The sequence below is a fragment of the Capsicum annuum genome, chromosome 8 (genome assembly GCF_002878395.1).
Source record: "Capsicum annuum cultivar UCD-10X-F1 chromosome 8, UCD10Xv1.1, whole genome shotgun sequence".
In the NCBI taxonomy this organism is placed as follows: Eukaryota; Viridiplantae; Streptophyta; class Magnoliopsida; order Solanales; family Solanaceae; genus Capsicum; species Capsicum annuum.
In genome coordinates, this window is record NC_061118.1 from 159,944,827 (window position 1) to 159,964,551 (window position 19,725).

At 37.8% G+C, this 19,725-nt stretch overlaps 4 protein-coding genes across 4 annotated transcripts in view; 1 reads left to right on the forward strand and 3 right to left on the reverse strand.

Moving 5' to 3' along the window:
• LOC107839945 overlaps positions 1-8,500 on the forward strand; it is a 32,892-nt gene extending 24,392 nt beyond the window's left edge. Inside the window, exons 8-11 of the mRNA XM_016683621.2 lie at positions 408-1,095; positions 2,860-2,972; positions 3,758-4,013; positions 8,074-8,500. Coding sequence (XP_016539107.1) covers positions 408-1,095; positions 2,860-2,972; positions 3,758-4,013; positions 8,074-8,361 — 1,345 coding nt within the window. The 3' untranslated portion in view covers positions 8,362-8,500. The remainder of the gene's footprint in view (positions 1-407; positions 1,096-2,859; positions 2,973-3,757; positions 4,014-8,073) is intronic.
• A 172-nt stretch (positions 8,501-8,672) lies between these two features.
• LOC107839947 (pathogenesis-related thaumatin-like protein 3.5) lies at positions 8,673-10,353 on the reverse strand. The gene is made up of 3 exons (XM_016683622.2): positions 9,854-10,353; positions 9,121-9,781; positions 8,673-8,947 (listed from the first exon to the last, which is right to left on the reverse strand). Exons 1-3 carry the CDS (start codon positions 9,912-9,914, stop codon positions 8,809-8,811), a joined length of 861 nt encoding a protein of 286 aa, XP_016539108.1. The 5' UTR covers positions 9,915-10,353; the 3' UTR covers positions 8,673-8,808.
• Positions 10,354-10,533: 180 nt separating this feature from the next.
• Positions 10,534-12,311, reverse strand: LOC107839948 (elongation of fatty acids protein 3-like). Its single transcript, XM_016683623.2, has one exon. It carries the CDS (start codon positions 11,682-11,684, stop codon positions 10,854-10,856), a length of 831 nt encoding a protein of 276 aa, XP_016539109.2. The 5' UTR covers positions 11,685-12,311; the 3' UTR covers positions 10,534-10,853.
• A 569-nt stretch (positions 12,312-12,880) lies between these two features.
• On the reverse strand, positions 12,881-19,587 carry LOC107839944 (protein RETICULATA-RELATED 1, chloroplastic). Its single transcript, XM_047394853.1, has 8 exons — positions 18,881-19,587; positions 17,233-17,397; positions 17,047-17,139; positions 16,847-16,962; positions 14,940-15,038; positions 14,454-14,759; positions 14,161-14,325; positions 12,881-13,745 (listed from the first exon to the last, which is right to left on the reverse strand). Exons 1-8 carry the CDS (start codon positions 19,238-19,240, stop codon positions 13,463-13,465), a joined length of 1,587 nt encoding a protein of 528 aa, XP_047250809.1. The 5' UTR covers positions 19,241-19,587; the 3' UTR covers positions 12,881-13,462.
• Between the last annotated feature and the right edge of the window lie 138 nt (positions 19,588-19,725).

Below are 19,725 nucleotides of genomic sequence, written 5' to 3' on the forward strand. Positions count from 1 at the left end.
TGTAGGTCCTTTGACTGGAAGTAAAGTTTCATAAAATTTCTTTTGTATTCGTTTATTTCCTTCCGTAGCTTGTATGGATGTCTAGTTCTCCCTGCAACATCCTTCTGGAGAGCTAGTTATTATGTAATTTATGTGCTCTTTTTTTGAATTTTCTTGTGTTTCATGTTTTGGTTAAGAATGGGATATTGCTGTATGCAATGTCCAACCCCTCCTCCCCCGGAGCTGCAATTTGCATTCTTACTTGTAATAACGACTGCTTTTATCTTTACGAAAAATGATGGCTATTTTACCTTCTACTTATTTAGTTTTTAAGATGGTTATGCATCTTGTACAGTTTTTTATTTTTATTTTAGCTGATAAAAATTGCTTGTTATATATTGTATGCTAATTTATTGTACTCATATCAGGTTGGATACATGGGTATTAGAATTTGTCGACTTTGGAGGAGAAATGAGACGGGATGTGTGGTATGCATGCATCGGTGAAGTAATTGCCCTATACAAGTTCATACGAGAATTTGGACCCAAGGAAGGTGATCAATCAGTATACAATGTCTATGGTTCCCAGAAAGGGAAGGCAAGAGCAGTTTCGTATGCTACCAATGCTGTTAAGAGACTTCAGGCTCTTCAATATGCTCGAAAGCTCGTGGAGGAACCAACTAAATTGGTTCAGTTCTCATATTTGCAAAATGCACCTTATGGTGATGTAGTATTACAAACTCTAGCAGTTAATTGTTGGGGTGGACCGTTGATTGCAAAAGTGACTGATAAAGAGTATCAATCAGGGGGATCACCTAGGTCCACGAATGATGCAACAGAAAGTAGTAGTTATGTGTTTGACATAGATGGAAGTGTATACCTGCAGAAATGGATGAAGTCTCCATCTTGGACTTCTAGTGCTTCACTTGCTTTTTGGAAGAACCCCCGATCAAAACGGGGGATAGTTTTCAGTAAAAATCTTGTTGTTGCTGATATGAATTTGATGGAAAAAGCAGCATTGATATGCAGAGATAAATATCAAGTAGTAGAGAAAACTCAAGCCACAATTGACGCAGCAATGATTGAAGGAATACCTAGTAACATTGACCTTTTTAAGGTTATCTTGTCCATTTCCTTTTCTGCTATTTCCATCAGCAATTTTTTCTGACTCTTGGATTGATTATTCTGCATTTATACATCTCGTAACTACAGAATAATTAAACAACCTATTTTTTTATTTTTTTTTGGAAATTGGTAGCGATTAATTAAACAGCCTTTGTAAAAATGATCATGCATTAAACATTTAAATGCTCGGTTATAGGTAAGGAAATATCCATGTTATATTCTGTAAGATTGCTATTCTGAAAGGACTTGCACCAAAATTAGGAATTTTTGAGAAAATAGAAATACAAAGAAATTTAACTAATGCCTGAAGGAAACTTTTAATATTCGTCAAATGTAAGTTCAGACTCGGTTTAGAATTTGCCTCTTTATTGCGCAGAGTTTAGTGTTAAGAGTATTTCATTGTTTGTGATCCATTAAGTTCTTATTTTGCTTATGTCCTACATTAGCATAGGAGACAAACTGGGTACCTACAATATGGATCAAGAATCATTAAGTATAAACTTGTCCTGCAGTACTTGGTTTTCGGTACAAAAGCCATCACTTATAGTTGCTTGGGTTACTTGAGACTTTTACTATTTGCTTTTGCACAAGACAGGCAGAAATGTTGATACTATCATGTGCTCGGTGATATTATAGAAGCCTCGCCGTACCCATAGGCATGTCCTAGCGGTTGATGAAGTTAGAACAAATACTGTGGGTGGTCGGTCAGGGTTCAAATTTCAAAGAGAGAAGAAAAGTTAGGTACTTCCAGTGCTAAAATCTTAGTGGACAGAGTAACCCAAGACCTACCCAATACCTGTATTATGGGAAGATACAATTAGCCAGTGAAATAATGAAGGTGCGCACAAGCTGGTCAAGAAGTCTCACAAGTTATAACTATTGTTACTGTTTCACGGACGATGTGTTTGTGGTTATGGCTTAAAATCAGGCAGCTTTTCTTCTTTCTTTTCTTTTGAACTGAAATTTCAAGGACTTTCCTTCACTTGGATTGGGTGTTAAACCATGGCGACACAACATCTACCCAGGGTTACTTTTCCCTTTAAGAAGAAAAAAGGGGAAAAAAAGTCAACCATGATTTGGAAAGATGAAAAAGACCAACCATGATTCTCTAAAGGAAAGAAACAACCTTAGAAGCTCGTAATAAGATTTGAATGGTAAGTATGAATCTGTGGTCTTAAGTTGTGGAACTTTTGTGCGTACACCAACCTAGATGAATTTGACTGACTCTAATAATTGGCTTATGGTCTGGGGGGCGGTACTGTTTGGAAACACTAGACTAGAAAGACTTCCATTGGCATATTATCCTCCTAAAATAGGAATATTGGCATTATTACAGTAACCTGGCATTTACGTAGTGACTGCGTGAAAGAGGACTGAACTCAGAGCCTAATGTGAAAGGGATGTGCCACTGTATTCTTTATCTATTAAGAATATTCAAATCTTATCGTTTGTGTTATTAATTATATTTTGCTTATGTTTCTTTCTTGAAAGAAATTGGCTAGAACACCTTGATATTGTTGTATTTTGTCTCTGTTTTTCTCACTACAAGTAAATTCTATTGTCAGCAGTTGTCTATTAACTTTTCCCTTTTTTGACAAGAACTGATACTGTATGCTGTTTTTCTAGTAAGAATTGGCTGCGAATCTGTGGTTTTACGAGTTCAGCCTTCTTGTATGTTGTTTGTGTTTTTCTAATTCTACAAGTTTATTCTTTTATCAGTAATATTGATTATTAATATTCTTCCCCTTTCTTGCAGGAACTTGTGTTTCCTTTAACTGTTATGGTAAAAAACTTTGAGAAACTTAGGCATTGGGAGGATCCCCTATTAACTGCCTCTTCTCTTGCACTCGCATATACAATTATATTCAGGTAAAGTGCATTGTGGTATGCCAAGAAGTTTACTGGCATCGGCCATCAGTATCTGTTTGCCTGTACACCTTAATGTTTACTAGGACATTTGGAAACATTTTATAGAATACGTATTTGACCTCTTAAGTCCAGAATTTTGCTTATCTGTGTAGAAACTTCTCCTGTATAAATTTCATTACTGATCTTCATGATTTTTATCTTTTTTTCTCTAGAACCATATGAACTTGCAATCTTCTTCGCTTGTTGCTATCTTGCACTCAATTTTATGTTAGATTTATGCTAATTAAAGAGACCGTGTAAGTTACCATTCTAAACTTCCCAAATGGTTTTCGCAGATTTGTCATCTAAATTAACCAGCTACTGAAAACCACATTCATATATATACCATTCTGAAGAGTTCCTTTTGCAGGTTGTGGAGGTTCATGTGAAATGCTACATTGTATTGTATTCTTAATTTTCATCCAGCCGTGTGCATTTGGAAAAGTATTACATTGTATAAGTTTTAAATAGACCGTATTGTTTTCGAGGATAATGTACAATGTTCAAGAAACTAACACAATTGTTTATATTTATAATATCTTTACTTACCATTTTTTTTTTAAAAAAGAAGGATAATGTACATTGTGCAGTGAGTATGGCACATGAATAATACATAATTAGGATGGATCATATTAATTCGTTGCTGACTGTGTTAAGTTAATTACTTTTATTTTCGAGAATGCTCCAGAAGTTTTTCTTGTGTGGTTAGTTATCTGTCTTATTTACACTTGGTTTTCTGGGATCAGGAATATGCTATCTTATATTTTACCAGCAGTGTTGATGGCCTTGGCTGCTGGCATGTTATTACTTAAGGGGCTCAAGGAACAAGGCCGGCTTGGAAGATATTTTGGAAAAGTAACCATACGTGATCAACCACCATCAAACACACTACAGAAAATTATTGCAGTTAAAGAGGCCTTGCGTGAAGTTGAAAAGTATCTGCAGAGCTTGAATGTGTCGCTGCTCAAGATACGAGCAATTATTCTTGCCGGCGAACCTCAGGTACTTCCATTTTAACCCAGGTTGCACTAAAATCAGGTCTTAATCTCTTTCAGTGTCCAAAGGAAGAACTGAAAAATATTGTCATTTGCCACTGCTACGCTTAAGATGTATGCTACCAATATGCCTGTTAAGAACAGCTTAGGAGTGTGAAACTTCTTAATAGCCCCAGCAAGACTAGATGCTTCAATTATTTGATTCATAATAGCTACTTTTGAAAAGATATTGGATCAAGTAAAGTAGATACACGATAGATTATGTGAGCCCTCTCAATTCCCTCCTTAATAATAGAGACAACAATCAATTGTTTCCCTAAAAAAATTGGTGGACAATTGGAACTACTTCTAGTGTATTATAATGTCCTAGTTGCCTTTCTAATACAATTTACTTCACCAAAAATACATTATCATGTCCTAGAGTGTGGTTGCTCAGGTGATATTTCTTTTCATTTTGAACAAAATGCAAATTGCTTTTAAAATGTTCTCACTCTATCTCTGTAATGAAGTAAATGTTATCATATTCAATTAATCTATTCTTAAATTGGTTTAGATCCAATAGAAGAACTGTAACGCCCCGAGTGTATACCCTGGGCGCCACACGGTGCTTACAGTCCCGAGGGACCACAAGCTAACCCATGTGCTGGTACCTGTTGTGAGCACTGAACCATATAATAACATATGCGGAAGAACAACTAATAGGCCATAAGGTTTTAGCAACTGAAATCAATACTGTATCATGAATCTGCAAACAACTGCTGGAAACAACTGTCTGAAACAAATAAAATAATAACAAAACTGACTAACTATCTGTACTAGTCTGAAAAGCCTTTACTGACTGAGTGTGTAGCTTATGGGATAAACCCCCAAGTAACTCCGACTGAATGAGAAAAATACTGAAACTAATGAAATAACTGAGATAAATAAATCATGTCCTCGAAATATGAGGACTCACCACTGCTACGCCTGATAATCTAGAGTCTATGCGCGATCCGGAAACTGAGCATCCGAACCTACGATATGATACATCATAGCGCAAGAAACGAATATGCGATCAGTACTTTGAATGTACTGGTATGCTAAATGAGGTAGGCTGATATGCATGGTTTCATGTACAGGAGTAATAACTGACTGAATGAATAGCATGAAGTACTGAATAGAATGCATGAAATCTGTGAATACTGAGAATGCATGACCAAGCATAAAATATGTTTTGAATATAATCTGTAAATTGAAATTCTGAAATCTGATAACTAAATAACTGATATCTGTATGCTATGATCAATACAAGCCTGAACTGAAGTATACTGAATACTGATCTGAGACTGTGGGAGCTATCATCTAATCGACATACCCCAATGAGCAATTTGGGGTCCAACCTGTGACCCCAGTTGGAAGGGTGTCAGTACCGTGCCACGGGTACTAACACTGGCTGTGTGGATCCACTAATGTACTGTCCCGAAGGACTAAGGGTGTCAAGCCTAAACTGACGGGTGACCCCTGGGAGGTAGTCAAGCCTAAACTGACTGGTGACTCCTCAAATCCTACGTAGTTCTGGAGTACAGGGCTGCTACTAACGACTCTACCTAACTGATGGGGAAGTCGTCATCCCGGCATTCGCTCGGTGCTAAATTCTACTCTCAACTAAACTGACTTGGAATACTGAACTGTTCTAAGTTTAACTGATCATGATAACTGACTGAACTGATATTGCTCATAACATATGTGAAACTAATCTGAAGATACTGAGGTTAAGTAAACAACTAAGTTTTCGGGTATTCATAACCCCCAGGACTCAATAGCAATAATAGCAAAATAGTACTAGAACTCTGGGGACATAATCTGAAAGCATTTATTCAAAATTCATTCTTGTAGGCATTTCATCAAACCCTTGATATGCATAGTGTAAGCTAAGCATGGGAATAGTTTAAAGCTTGTAGTAATAGCATGATTTCAACATCAACATCACTAATTATGGTTTAAATCAGCAAATAACATTATTCAAACGTGTAGGGTTTGATAACAACAACAATTTCATGTAAACATGGTATAGAGTTTCACTTCATGGGAATTCATGGTTAAAATCACAATTACTTGTAAAGATCACAACTTTGAATTTAAAATTTGGATACTTGGACTCCATGGGTGAAAGGGACCCGTGGATGAACATTTAACATACTTGGGTTGATGAATTCGTGAGAGTTCTTGGGGTCTTGAGAATTGATCTTGAATCTTGAAGGCTAGGGCTTGTTCTTGAGAGAAGATTAGTTTCTTGGAGAGGAATTATGAGTAATGGGGCACATAATGCCCCTTTAGGGTTGTAATTACGTGTTTTGGACGGATTTGGGGCCATGGGAAAAGACCAAACGGTCCCTGAAAATTAAATCGCGAAACTGGAAAATCTCGATTTTACATGCCGGCGCGACGCAGTGCCTATCGCGTCTGGCCACTGGAAAAGGACAATCCCCATTTTGTCCAGCACCGCGTCGCGCCACTAGAAACGGACAATTCCGAACTTGCACCTTGGTGCGACACGGTGCCTCACTGAACGTGAATTTGACCCTTGGCGCGACGCGGTGTTATCACGGTGGTCCACTGAAAAAGGAAGAACGTGATTTTGGCCATCACCGCGACGCGGCCTTATTGCGTTGGGCTACTGTTCTTCACTAAAAGTGCCATATCTTCTCACCAGAGTAGCAGATTTAGGCGAAATTGATATCATTGGAAAGCTAATTCAATTTCCTATCATTTGGCGGATCTTGAGCTGGAAAATTTTCAGTAGGATAAAAGATAAGCCCGTTTGAAGTTGACTAAAGCAACATTCTTCCTGAAAACTCAATCGGTAAGGAATATTTTGGTTCGTCTAATAGCTAGGAGTTATTTGAGGCCTTAATGTACATTACACTCACTCATAAAACTACCAAAGAACTACAATGTACAATGCATGAGCTTGAAACATGGTTCTAACATTGGTTTAGATTTTCGGGGTATTACAAAAACGCTATGTGATTTTAACCCATTTGCGTAAGTCTTGGTAGGCAGAGTTACCTATGGGTGGGAGGTAGCAAAGGATCCAGTTGAGTAGTCTGAGGTGTGCACACGCTAGCCTGCACACAACAGTTACCAAACAAAACAAAAGAAAACATCCTGTTGCTAAATCCGTAACTCTTTTTGCAACACACTAATTAGTGAACACTCAAACTCTGGAGGTTCTTTTTTCTTTAAAACCATTTCATTCTTGATGGGCATTAGTGAAAATCCAGCAGTCCCCTTGTCCAGCTCCACTCATCATCACAAGAACCTTCCTCATCCCCAACCACTTGCATGCAGCTCCATCCCTAGTGCTAACTACTCACAACTCCCCTCGCCCAATTCAATGCCAATAACCCTCTCGTCATATCCCCCTCTGTACCCTCATTTTGCTAATGTCTATTTCCTTTTCCATCTTCTACTTTGGAGCCCCAAAAAAAAATAGCCTTTTTCTGACAAAAAAAAAAAAGGTAGGATAGGTCATTAGCCATTTATATTTATCTCAAGTGTTTGACTAGAAGTGCAAGAAAAGAAGAACGAATTTAATGTTTAAACTTGGTAAATGAGGGACCAAAATTGAGATTTTGCACCATTATTTAAAATTGAATCCTTTTCTTGAGGGACCAAAAGTTGCATTTATATAGAAAGAGTTAATATGAGTTGTTGCTGGCCTCATCTCTTTTTAGAAACTTGTTTGGGTCAATTTCTGCTCCCCCACCCTGGTTTCGAACTTCATCACATTCGAGATCTTGAACACTCAAGTCCCTGAGCCCCTAACCTGCACCACCTCTAACAATTAGTTGTTGCTCTTTTGAAATTTTTCAGTTATGTTGGATCTCTCTTAATTGGTTAGAGGCTCAAGTGTGCATGTTCTGAGTTTGATGAGATTATGGATCTCTCTGTGTACGGTCTACTTTGACTAATTATTTTAGGGGCTCAGTAAATTCTTAATGCTGACTACTATATATGCTTGCACTTCAGGAGTATAGTATTAATTCTTATCTAATATTTGATTTAATTTCCATAATCTTTGTCAGATTACGATGGAAGTAGCTCTGGCTCTACTATTTGGTGCAACCATTCTCTTAATTGTTCCATTCAAGTACATAGCTTCTTTCCTTATTTTTGATGCATTCACCCGAGAACTCCCATTCCGAAGGCTAATGGTGTTGAGATTCATGAGCTTTCTGAAGGAGCGATGGGAAACAGTGCCTGCCACCCCAGTTGTTGTACTTCCATTCGAGTATGATGAATCCAATGCACCAAAACAAAGAAAGGAGTCCAGCAATGATGTACTAAAACCAGAAAAACAGTTAAAGCAGTAGGTTACTGTAAATCTTCTTTTAGGTAACTCTCTTCTCTTTGTTCTTTATAGTTGCCCTTAAAAACGTTATCATTTGTATGGGATACATAATTTAGCCTCTTGGAACATACGTAATAAAGATGTCATTGATTTTGTGTGAATGTCTTCTGAAAAGGAGGTAGAGCATAAGAATGTCGTCTTGTTGTTTTCGGCATGGCCTTTTCTTTTCTTTTCTTGTGGTGGTGCAGAAGGAGGGGGGATTGGAAATTTATCATCTTCAAATGTACCCGTCATACAGTTTTGCTGAGAATTTGAAGCTTATGCACTTAGGGGTAAATGGCCAACTTTTGATGTTTTCACACTCAAAATTTCAAAAGACAGGAAATGCAATCAAAATCCTATATGAATGAAAAAGTAAATGTAGTTGCCAACAGGTGCTCAAAAAGATGTGAATCTGTACAATATTCTGTCAAAACATCACTCCTCCAAGACTAATCACTGTTGTCAAGCCAACCATCAGTATATGCCTTGTTTCAAAGAGTGACTTCAATCCATATGCTCCATTACAAGTCACATTTTTGCCATGATTTGTGCACTGTGTCTGGTTCCTGTAGTCCAAAAAAGGGAGAAAAAAAATGTTAGTTCGATCTGTCTAAGTCTTGATGAACAAAATTATCTGATATTTGTTTTGGTGGAAGGTAGTAGGTATCCAATGGTCCTGAGCAAAATGGCCCGACTCGAAAACAAAATTTTAAAATATATAAGTTTTAGAATTGTTTACCTTGAAGAACAAAATGAGACAACATAGTCAGTGGAAGAGCAAGTGATGATACTAGTTGGGTCATCAAAGGCAAAGCTATAAGCCTCAGGGCATGCTGTCTTGAAAATCCTTGAATAGTTTGTAGGCAAACATGAAACTGGACTACTAAATGTACCCCTACAGCAATATTCATCGGTATTGAAGATGTTACACGCGCTCCGGCAGGCGATCGTCTTGCCTTCCGACTTGAGAGCTAGCTCAGAAGGGCAATTTGGCCTGAGATCACTGTCACAGCCAACAGAACTGCAATTTCCTTTGCCATTAACAGGTTTTACTACTATAGGCAAGTTGAACCCATCCACAAGGCTAACGTCGTAAAAGTCAGTATCTCCAAGGGTAAATTCGGCAATTGAAGCTGGAGGCTGACCCGGTTCTCTACATTTTAGACCGGTCCCACACCTACCGGTTTGGCACGTACCATTATCGTTCTTGTCAAAGTCACACCCGGTTCGACCCCATATACGGCCACTCCACCCGGCCGGGGCGATAAAAACAGCAGACTGGCCTTGTTTCAGCTCAAAACCATCTCCACTGAAATTGTTTTTAGGTGTAATTCCAGGCCATACTGTCTCTTTACAATAGTTTATAATGGTAATATTTGCACTCTCGGACGACTTTAGCCCTGTCACACTGAACTAAGTCAAAACTCAAAAATAAAAATGATCAAGAGAAAGAAGGAGAAACAAGAAGTTACCAAAGGCAATAGCAATCAAGAGAAACCAAACACTGGAAGATGAAGTGAAGTGGGAAGCCATGAATATGCAAACTACTAACTTGTGTCCTTGTGTGAGTTACAAATTAGTGAGTCTATATGAAGATCAAAAGTTAAGAGGAGAAGAATACGTGCAAAAGAGAGGGAACATTAGAGGAATAAGGCTTCTTTTCTTCTTCCTTAAATCAACTGATTCCTTACCTCCGACCATTTTTTTGCCACTTGATAATGTGTTCCTTACAATTGTCTCTTACTAGTCACCTATTTATCTACTTTTATATTCAAGATTAACATCAAAGTTTAAGAATCGTAATGGCTAAATTTCCTTCATTTATACATGTCTTAAAAGAAGTCGAAATCACTTTAAAATAAAGTATACTATTAATTTAGAGTAGGAAGTGAAGCATAAACCCAATCTAACCCAAACATGTATACAAGCCGAATTATGATAACAGGTCGATATGCTATAAAGCACCTAGTCCCAGACTCATGTACAAGCTGAATTGTGACAGTAAGTTCGATACTGCTTGTGAACAATATCTAGTTGAACAGATCCATTGGATCTTTATCTTTCAGAACGAAAAATGGAAAAGCTATCCATAAACTACATAAATTAAAGCAAGACAACAAATCTAGTAATGTTCAGCAAACGAAAAGGTGAATTTTGCCCACTCAATTTTCATTCATTCAACAAAATATGTAGTAACAAACAAATTCAGCTACTCTAAAATGAGTAATTAGCTTAGAGTAACTAAAAGTGCAAACTATTTTGTGATCCTTCAATCTTGATTCGAGTTCAGGGAATAGAGAAACTTTTGGTAAAGAGCTATCTTAACTCTTTAATCTGAAGCCATGTATATATTGATTTAGCTGATTCAGTAAACTTCTCACGCCACTGAATCATGGACCAAAATCAAAATAATTTTCTTCTCCGGACACCACGCATAGAGGGAAGATAGTACACACGGAACTGCAATGTTAATCATGACAGCTTATTCTTGTTAACATCTTTCCTCTTCTTTGCATAGTTCTTGGAATGAAAATCAATGAAGAGTGCCAAAAGAGAAGCATTGAAAACAGCATTGAAGCACCATCCTTTGATCCCGGAGCAACCCGACCCGGCAAAGTGATAATACAACATCAAACCCGAAATCAAGAAACTGAAAACGAACTGGACAATCTGACAGTTAGTGACCAATCTCTTCCACCATGGACGAAATCCCAAGGTACACAGAAAGTAATAAGCGTACATTAGTACATGAACCGAAGCATTGGTAACAAGCGCCACCGGAAACAGCGTCTGTGAGTCGGACAGCCATATATAACACATGACGACCACCGCAGCATGGTGGTAGACATGGAGGAACGACAGCCGTCTAGATCGAGACCCACTTAGAATGATCAAAAGGGTGTCTAGAAATTCAAGAATCTTGGAGAAATAGAATACGTAAGCCCAGAAAAATACGGGTCCATGTTGAGGAGTTTGATCGACTGGAAAGCAAACGATCCAAGTGAAATCATTTTTTGGCATTTGGTGGAGGGCGGAGAGTGAGCAACCAACGGCCATGATCAAGGAGAGGAGGAAGAGGAAGAGGTTGTGGACGGCGGAGATGAAGCGGAGGGAGGTGGGGGAGAGTGTAGGGAGGAGAGGGAAGTGATGGAAAGTGAAAGTGAGAGTGAGGTAAGCGAGGACAGTGAGAGTGAGGAAAAGAGGTGATGAACCAAATGTGGAGTTTTGGTTCCATTGGAAATGGGTGATGGTTGGATGATTGACTAGATAGTAGTTAATGGTGGAAAGGAGAGTTGTTTCCATTTGTGCCACCGTACGCCGGCGACAATGGATCTTTTGAGATGATAAGGAAAGGATAATGCTAAAAGAGGAGTGTTTTAATGTTATCCGACTAAAGTCAAACTGGAAATGTTAACTATGTGATGTGGGCGAGGCAGCTATAAGGACACGTCATCACTTCCAACAAATGTTTTTTTTTTTTTCTTTAAAAAATAAATTGTAATGTGTTTTTGTATTTTTTGAAACTCTTTCATTTCTATTTTTCATATGACTCATTTACGTTACCTTTCACATCTTCTTAATTCAAAAATCATTCCCAAATTCAGGGTTAAGTCAAACTTTAGCTAAAATTCATTAATAGCATAGTATGAATATACTAGAACATTTTATTTTCTTGAATAACAAACTATCGAAAATAGTCTCTATATCTTACACATATTGAAATAAGACACATTATTCACAAAATTTATTTGTGAGATTAAGTTAACATTTGGACATAGATTTTCAAATATTTTTGACAAATTATTTTTTATCAAGATTTGGGTGAAGTTTCATGTGTTTGGCCATAATTTATGAAAAACGTATTTGACTTTTTAAAGAAATATGATTTATATCTATAGACCATAAGTCATTAAAATTATTCATAACTTTCTATTTTTATTTTATAATAAATATGTTTCATGATAAAAGTTAAACTCATAAATTAAAAGACATCCTTATAAACAATTTCACACGAAGTGTACGAGCTACCACTCACAAAGGAGCATAATTTTTTTCTATTTACATACTTTTAATAGTGTTATGCAACAATACTTAAATTGAACACCAAAGTTTATTAATGGAGTTAGTTGGCAAATAGACATTAATTGAGATTAATAAACAAAGGGGGTACTTTTATAAAATATAAAAGTTGGGTTAAAGTTAGATTTTTAAAAGTTCTCAAATAATAAAATTTGGCCTAAAAACTAATTTTTTTCTAGTATTTGAAAATTTGAATTACTTGTCATTTTTTAAATAATGACAAATTGTATGACCAAACACTTTTTTGTCAAATATTACTTTGAATATCTATCGCCAAACGGGTAAACAAAGTATGTTGTTATTTGTTGAATTTAGAATGTTCATACTAAAGAGAAAAGGGAGCAGAAGGCTCCCATTCTTTGGTGGTGGCGGGGGAGAGAAGGGTCCAGTGCATTTGAATATCAAACAGGATAATAACAAGACATGAAGTTTTTGCCAGCACTTGGCAACTTTTATGCAAATAAAAAGCTGTCTGAACATAAGAGTTACCAATTCACTCCTGCTGTGGAAGTTGTACATAGTTGGAATAGGAAAAACATAAACAAAAATGTGAAAATCACCCAAGTTCTAATCCCCTAGCACTACTCAGGCAAGGTGATCGATCCCTTGCCCAACAAGAGAACATGATCCTCATACAACATCAAAAATAACATTTAAAGAAGAGTGTAGCCATGAGATTATAGGCATATGAATATAAAAGATTGATCAGCAATGTACCTACCACCTAGCCATTGAAAAGACTTGCAAACTTCAATCTTTAGATCTTTGTACTCATTCTACTAAAATCTAGAAAGGAATGGTGAGAAAAACTGTGAAGCAGCTTCCGCAGCATGGCAAGTAAAATCACCTCCTGTTGCAGTGGACAACTCCAATGATCGGAACCAAACATGCAGCACAGCTCTCATTGCTTGGTAATTGGTGCTTTAGACCAAAACTTATTATCCAAGACTCGGGTTTGGAAAACTTGAGCAGTACATGATACTATTCTCAACTACCTAGGCTCAACTTGCTACTTTTTTCCTGACTATTCTTTTTCTTCGAGCCTTAGGAACAGGTGTTTCACCCTCAGCCGTTGAGTCACTCAGACCTTGCTTAATACCCAAAAGCCCAAGCCCAGAAACAATGGCATTCTTGGATATGAACCATTTTGAAGATGACTGCTCAAGCCCTCCTTCGGTAGGCCTACTGTATGCCTTCAAGACATCATCTGAATGAGCCAGTGGATCCACCTCCACACCAAGCCAAGCTAGCCTTGATGTCTCTCCTACTTGAACATTCAAAACTCTGCATAAAATGACATGTTATTAAACTGGAAAAGATCAAATCAATAAACACCAGTATATATCATTAGATCAACGATGTTGCATTATATTTCCTGACCTCCAATCCAAGAAATTGCATATAATTTCACCTAGTCTTGGATTATACAACAACAACAACAACATAACCTGTGCAGTCATTAAGTCCTGCAGCAGAAGAATTCAAAAGATACTATAGACCTGACAGAAGAGCAAGTAATGACATAAACGGGGAAACCGAACCAACTTTTACTAATAGCAGTAAATGAATTTTTTATATCAGTATTGAAAGAGGGAAAGCAAATTGAAACTGAAAAAAAAAAACAATCTGCCTGACTAAACTACCAGAACACGAAACTGATTTGATAAAACTGAGTTTCCATAACCAAGTAGCTAAATACCTCATGGCAGTGCTGAAGGCAACAGCCACCCCAATAACATCAAAGTAGTTGAAAACTGCTCTGTCAAATCCATTCAACAGCTGATAACGCAGGTTTGCATATACACCAAGGAAGGCCCCATAACCGAGCGCATTACTACTCACAGATGGGATAGACACTGATAACCTAGTCAATGGTAAGCAGAAGCCATCAGAATGGACGTACCGTACCTTACATTTCACTTGAATGAAAAAATACATCTGAACAAAAGCCCAACTGTATAAGAAATGGTCAATATGCCCAAAAATGCATACCTTCCCTCCTTTTTACTGGCAAGAAGATTTGATAGAGCCCCCTGCACAGCTCCTGCACTGAGCCCAAGCATACACAACTCTGCAGCCTTATAGAAAAAAGAATGAACTCTCTTCTGCAAGTCAAATTCTCTTAAAGGATAACTCTTTTCAAAGATATTGTTTGGCAGCTTCTGTAGCGTGTTCTGCAAGTCGTAGCGGAAAGTATTCCCATATGATTGACAAGGAGCAAGCGTCCAAAACACAGCAGCATTGCAAGCCGTTGCAGTTAGAACGTTAAGAAGAGCAAGATCCCATTCCTGCTTAATCCTAGATCAAAGCAAAACAGAACATGTGCATTATGTCAATCCACTTGTATTGTGTTTTACCAACAATTAACATTTATGAACTGAGTAAGGATGCCCAAAGTGTGGAAAAAAGCCCCCCCCCCCCCCCCCCCCCCCCCCCCCCCCCAGAAAAGGACATTAAAAAAGAAAACCAAAAAAATACCTTTCTTTACGGTTTTTGACCTCCCACCACACTGAACAACCAATTGTAGTTGCCTGCTCCAGAAGCAGCTTGTTTAAAAAAGCCGGATCTGCAATCTTCCTGTCAGAGAGAGACAATCCAGAAAAAATAAGGCAGCTGGAAATGTTGGCTTCAACAAGCAGTAAAAACTTGAATACCTAAAGACATCATTTAGAAAGCAAAACAATTGACAACAAAAATCTGAAAAGCTAAGATGACATAGCCTAAAGTGCCTAACAGCTCCATGGATTTACAAAGCTTTCAACTTTGGGGTTGATATAGCCAGAGCAACTTTCATCCTGCTGGTGCAATCTGATCTTCATGAAAATCCAACGCTGTCAATTTCCTTCAAGATTTTGAAAGATAAAACAAGACTACTGCTCCTACCGGCAGCAGATCAAACCCAAAAACTCAAAGTAAATGATCAATGCTGCCAACTCATCTCATTTTAAAATAGAAAACCCATAACATAACCACAAGTATGAAGAAAGAAATTTCCTTGTTCACCTTTGCGTTGTTAAGTATTATTGCAGTGTAGTTGTTTCATTGAATGAGTGGGGCACATTAAGTAATAACTGCTCTGTTTCACTAAAAATTCTTTCATGAACTTGAATAAAGTGTGACAAGTCTTGGAAGATGAGTGCTCATAATAAGGCTTCATATGTGGATGTTTAGATGATTAACAAGCCAGTAGTCAATGGCAGAGTAGAGAGTTCCATTTCTGCCGCCGAACACTGAGAAAATGGGGGTGATGGAGATCTGAGACAGAGGTTACCTTATCAGTTTCGAAAGTTGAGATGATAACGACGACATAAAGCTATAGAGGTGAGGGTATAGATCTCTTTGGTGTTATCCGACAAGTCAACCTGGAAATTTACTCTTGTTTCTTTTGGGGTAGGGGATGTGGGCATCTAGAGTGACACATCAACCCTTCAAACAAATGGTTTCATTTTCTATCCCCTTTTTGTCAATTATGACACTCCAATAAAATTAGAAATCATTGAATTACAACCACCAACCAGTGGTGTCCGGGCTAGCTTTCGTTCACCTCGACTAATTCCACGAGATACCTACCACCTCCCACCAGCAACAGGCACCGGTAACTCTGTCCACCAAGGCTAGGACAGATGGGAAGAAATCATCTAGCGTTATTGTTCTATTTATCAGCGGTAAAAATATTTATACAAGCTTTCAACCTTGGGGTAAGTTAAACTTTCATTCTGAAGAGTTCTATATCTTAGAGGGTTTGGTGGTGTGATTTGGATTCATGAAAAAATGTCACTTAACAATATCCTACAAGTTTTTGAAAGATAAAACAAGACGGCTCCTCCTTCTGCAGCAGATCAAACCCGGACACTTAAAGTGATGATCAATTCTGCCAACCAATCTCATTTCAAAATAGAGATCCCATAACAAAACCACTTTTGATGCAGAAGTATGGAGAAATAATTTCTTTTTTCAGCTTTGCATTTTAGTTATTATTTCGGTGTAGCTGTCTCATGAAATGTGTAAAGGCTAATAAGTAAAAACTGCTCTGTTTCACTAAAAAAGGTATTTTATGATGTTGAGCAAGCGTTGGAAGATGAGTTCTCACAAAGAACACTTTCATATGTGGGGCTAATGAGTAAAAAATGCCTGTGAAGCTAACACAATAATGATGTGAAGTAGCGACTGAAATCTAATAAAGATACTTGAAAATGCAAGATATTTCAAAAGGATCTTACTTTTTTTATAAGAACGACAGGATCTTAATTCAAACATAAAGAATAACCATATCAGCATGATATTTCTGACATGCCACTGTATACTGTTTATCCAGCAGACAGATTTTTGTCCAAAATAGTTGCACACAGGGGAGTGTTTTGAGTAAGGTAATAGTGCTATATTACCTGCCATTGAATGCCCTGGATAATCCTTCAGGAAGTAACCGAGAAATAAATCTAGCCACGGTAGGCCTAGCATTGTAAGCAAGAAATTTCACCAATTGGGCAGAGCTGACTAATCCCTGGATGAAAAAGCAGATACTGAAGTTAGACAAAGAAATAACCTGACCAAACGAGACAACTGCGCAGGCCACAGAGTAATTTACCATTTCATAGGCTTGCCGAAGTCCAGGTGGTAAATCTATCATTGTCTTCTGCCACTCGTTCAGCACGGCATCAACAAATTTACGATCAAACAACTGGGCAGCATGGAAAATGGTGAGTGGCATGACACTTTTACAATAAATCCAGAATTAAACAGAAGTAGTTTTCAACTAGCAGAGACCACTTACTTCCTGCAGCATCATTCGTCTCCTAAAGAGCCCACCCTCATCTCCCTCATCACCATCATCGAAATCATCAAAGTAATCATCATCATCACCACCATCATCACCTCCATCACCGCCGCCATGATTTAGGTTCTTTCCCATATTTCCACCTCCTCCGCCAGTTGCAAGCTGTGATGTGGCAAAATTATTAGCAAATTTGCTTCACCAAGTGTTTAATAAATAGTAGCACAAGGTTAACAATGGAGCTTAAGATAATAAGAGTGGGTGAGTGTGAGAGAGAGAGAGAACGCATTGTTCTCGACATAGTTAGATTAGAATGCTAATATCTTATATAGTAGCAGAAGCACCATCTCACATCATACATGCCAAACTAAAGAGTGCGTTCAACTTTTCCTTCATTGAAAAGGAGAGATGCTAAAACCAGAAAAATAGCAACAAGCTGCCTTTGCTGAAGGCGCATACACACATCTCAAATCTAGTAAGCAACTACAGAATTATGTATACTTCGACACATGTCGCCACATTAGTGACACCAGACTCAATTTTATCACTTAGCTGCCCGGACCTTTGTCAATGGATTGTAAAAAGCAATGAGAATCACACAGAGAAAACTCTTCATTCCGAGTCTCCATTATAACATGTGGGGAGAACAAAACCATCTATAGTCAGCTACAACTTAGTTCTATAAATATGGCAGTGTCCTTCAACCTCTGCTAGGAATATAGGAGATAACCACCTAAGTATCAAAGATGGTTAATACAAAAGAAGTGCCAGCTCTATTTTTATGGCCAAGCATCAACCAGTTAAATCCTGAATACGTTGTTTTATAAAAACATCGCTTACTGAAAGAAATAACCTTCTTCTTGCTCCGAGAATAAAGAAAATGACAAATGACGGAGCCTGAGACAAGGCTGGCAATTCCTAAAACTCTACACCAATCAATCAACTAAGCCTCAAAACCCAATCTAGTTGGAGAATGTCAAAAACTCTAGAACTCCCAAAATTTCAAATACTTAGATTATTGACATTAACTTCTACTTCAGAAGAAAAAACTCAATGACTCTAACTTTAAGTCTTATTTCTTACGAAGAGCATTTCAACTACCATTATTACATTATTTTACCTCCAATTTTAGCAATCAGCAGGAGCTATGATCTAAATATTTGAGTACTACCACAAATACACAGCAAGTGCAAATTAATTCAGTGAGACAGGTAGAAAACACGAAGCTCAACAAACCAATCCCGTCTAAAGGGGTCATTTCCATTTCCAGAGCTTCTTCAGGCAACTACCACGCTTCATTGGACCAACCCACCTTACAGAAACCATCCATAACAGCAGTATAAGTATAAAGATCATATTTTCCCTTATCTTTCTTGATATTCAAAAGCTTCTACTCTCTACCAAGAAAGCAAAGACCTTCTAAATTGTGGCTTCACATCCAGTTTGACCCATCACAAGGAAAATATAACAATTTAAGCAGGAAAATGAAAGCAGACAATTCTCAATAAAGCTGAGACTGTTCCAGTCAATACCTAGGAAGCTATACAAGAAAACTCTACGCAAAAGCAGCCAGACAAGGAACAATGAGCTTGTATTTTCTCAAAATGATCAGAAATATGTTTTTAACTAAAGGAAAACAAGAACTAACCTCAGGACTAGACCTCGTCTGCTGCTTTTGGGACAAATCAAGCTTCGATTTTTCCAGAGTAACCGAACCAAGCGAACCGTACTGTTTCCCCTTCATTACCGGGGCATACACAACCGAAGAGGACGAAGAAGAAGAAGGATAATCAAGCGCAGGTGAATCCAGAAAGCATCGTTCCAAACCGGAAATTGGGTCTCCATCGACTGCCGGAGAAGCAGTAGCCTTGATAACCCCGATTTTACCAACCTTACAGGGTCTAAAAGGGCGACAGAGTAAAGGGGGAAACAAGGGTTTAGAGGAAGGGATGATTTGGGTATTATTGATAGGCATGATTTGTGATGTTTGAAATATTGCGTGAGACATTCTTGATTATTTTTTTTTTCTCCTCTCTACATGCGAGGGAAAATGGAGGAATGGAAACTCTGGCAGGAAAGAGCGAGAGGTTGAGAGAGGAGTTTGAAGGTTTAGAAGATGAAAGGGAGAAATAGGTAAGCCGACTACTACGAGACAAACCCAATCCAGAGTTAGCCACTTGCGTCTTCCTCTTTAACCCCCCAAACTCAAAAATGTCAAATGTAGTGTAGGGAGGTTATTTCGAATAAATCTAATACAAGTCAAAGAAACAAAAGGCACTAGAAAAAAAAATTACAACAATCGTAATAGCTTAGTTAGTTAATGAGTTGAACTTTACTTTGTTGGTGGAGGTTCGATTCTCATGCCCCTAATTTAAAAAAAATTATTAAAAAGGAAGTAATAACTCTAAAAAAAATAATATGATAAAAGGAATAATATATAGTACTCCAATAGAAATCAGAGGAGCAAAAACAAGTAATACTACGACGAATAGT

Excerpts from the sequence above, each read along its gene's own strand:
- LOC107839944 (XM_047394853.1), bottom strand. The coding sequence starts at position 19,240 with ATGTCTCACGCAATATTTCAAACATCACAAATCATGCCTATCAATAAT. Across the intron at positions 17,140-17,232 it reads GACGAATGATGCTGCAGGAA|TTGTTTGATCGTAAATTTGT; the intron begins GTAAGTGGTCTC and ends CATGCTGCCCAG. Across the intron at positions 15,039-16,846 it reads TCCAGGGCATTCAATGGCAG|GAAGATTGCAGATCCGGCTT; the intron begins GTAATATAGCAC and ends TCTCTCTGACAG.
- LOC107839948 (XM_016683623.2), bottom strand. The coding sequence starts at position 11,684 with ATGGAAACAACTCTCCTTTCCACCATTAACTACTATCTAGTCAATCAT.
- LOC107839947 (XM_016683622.2), bottom strand. The coding sequence starts at position 9,914 with ATGGCTTCCCACTTCACTTCATCTTCCAGTGTTTGGTTTCTCTTGATT. Across the intron at positions 9,782-9,853 it reads CTTGATTGCTATTGCCTTTG|GGCTAAAGTCGTCCGAGAGT; the intron begins GTAACTTCTTGT and ends TCAGTGTGACAG. Across the intron at positions 8,948-9,120 it reads GTCTCATTTTGTTCTTCAAG|GAACCAGACACAGTGCACAA; the intron begins GTAAACAATTCT and ends TTTGGACTACAG.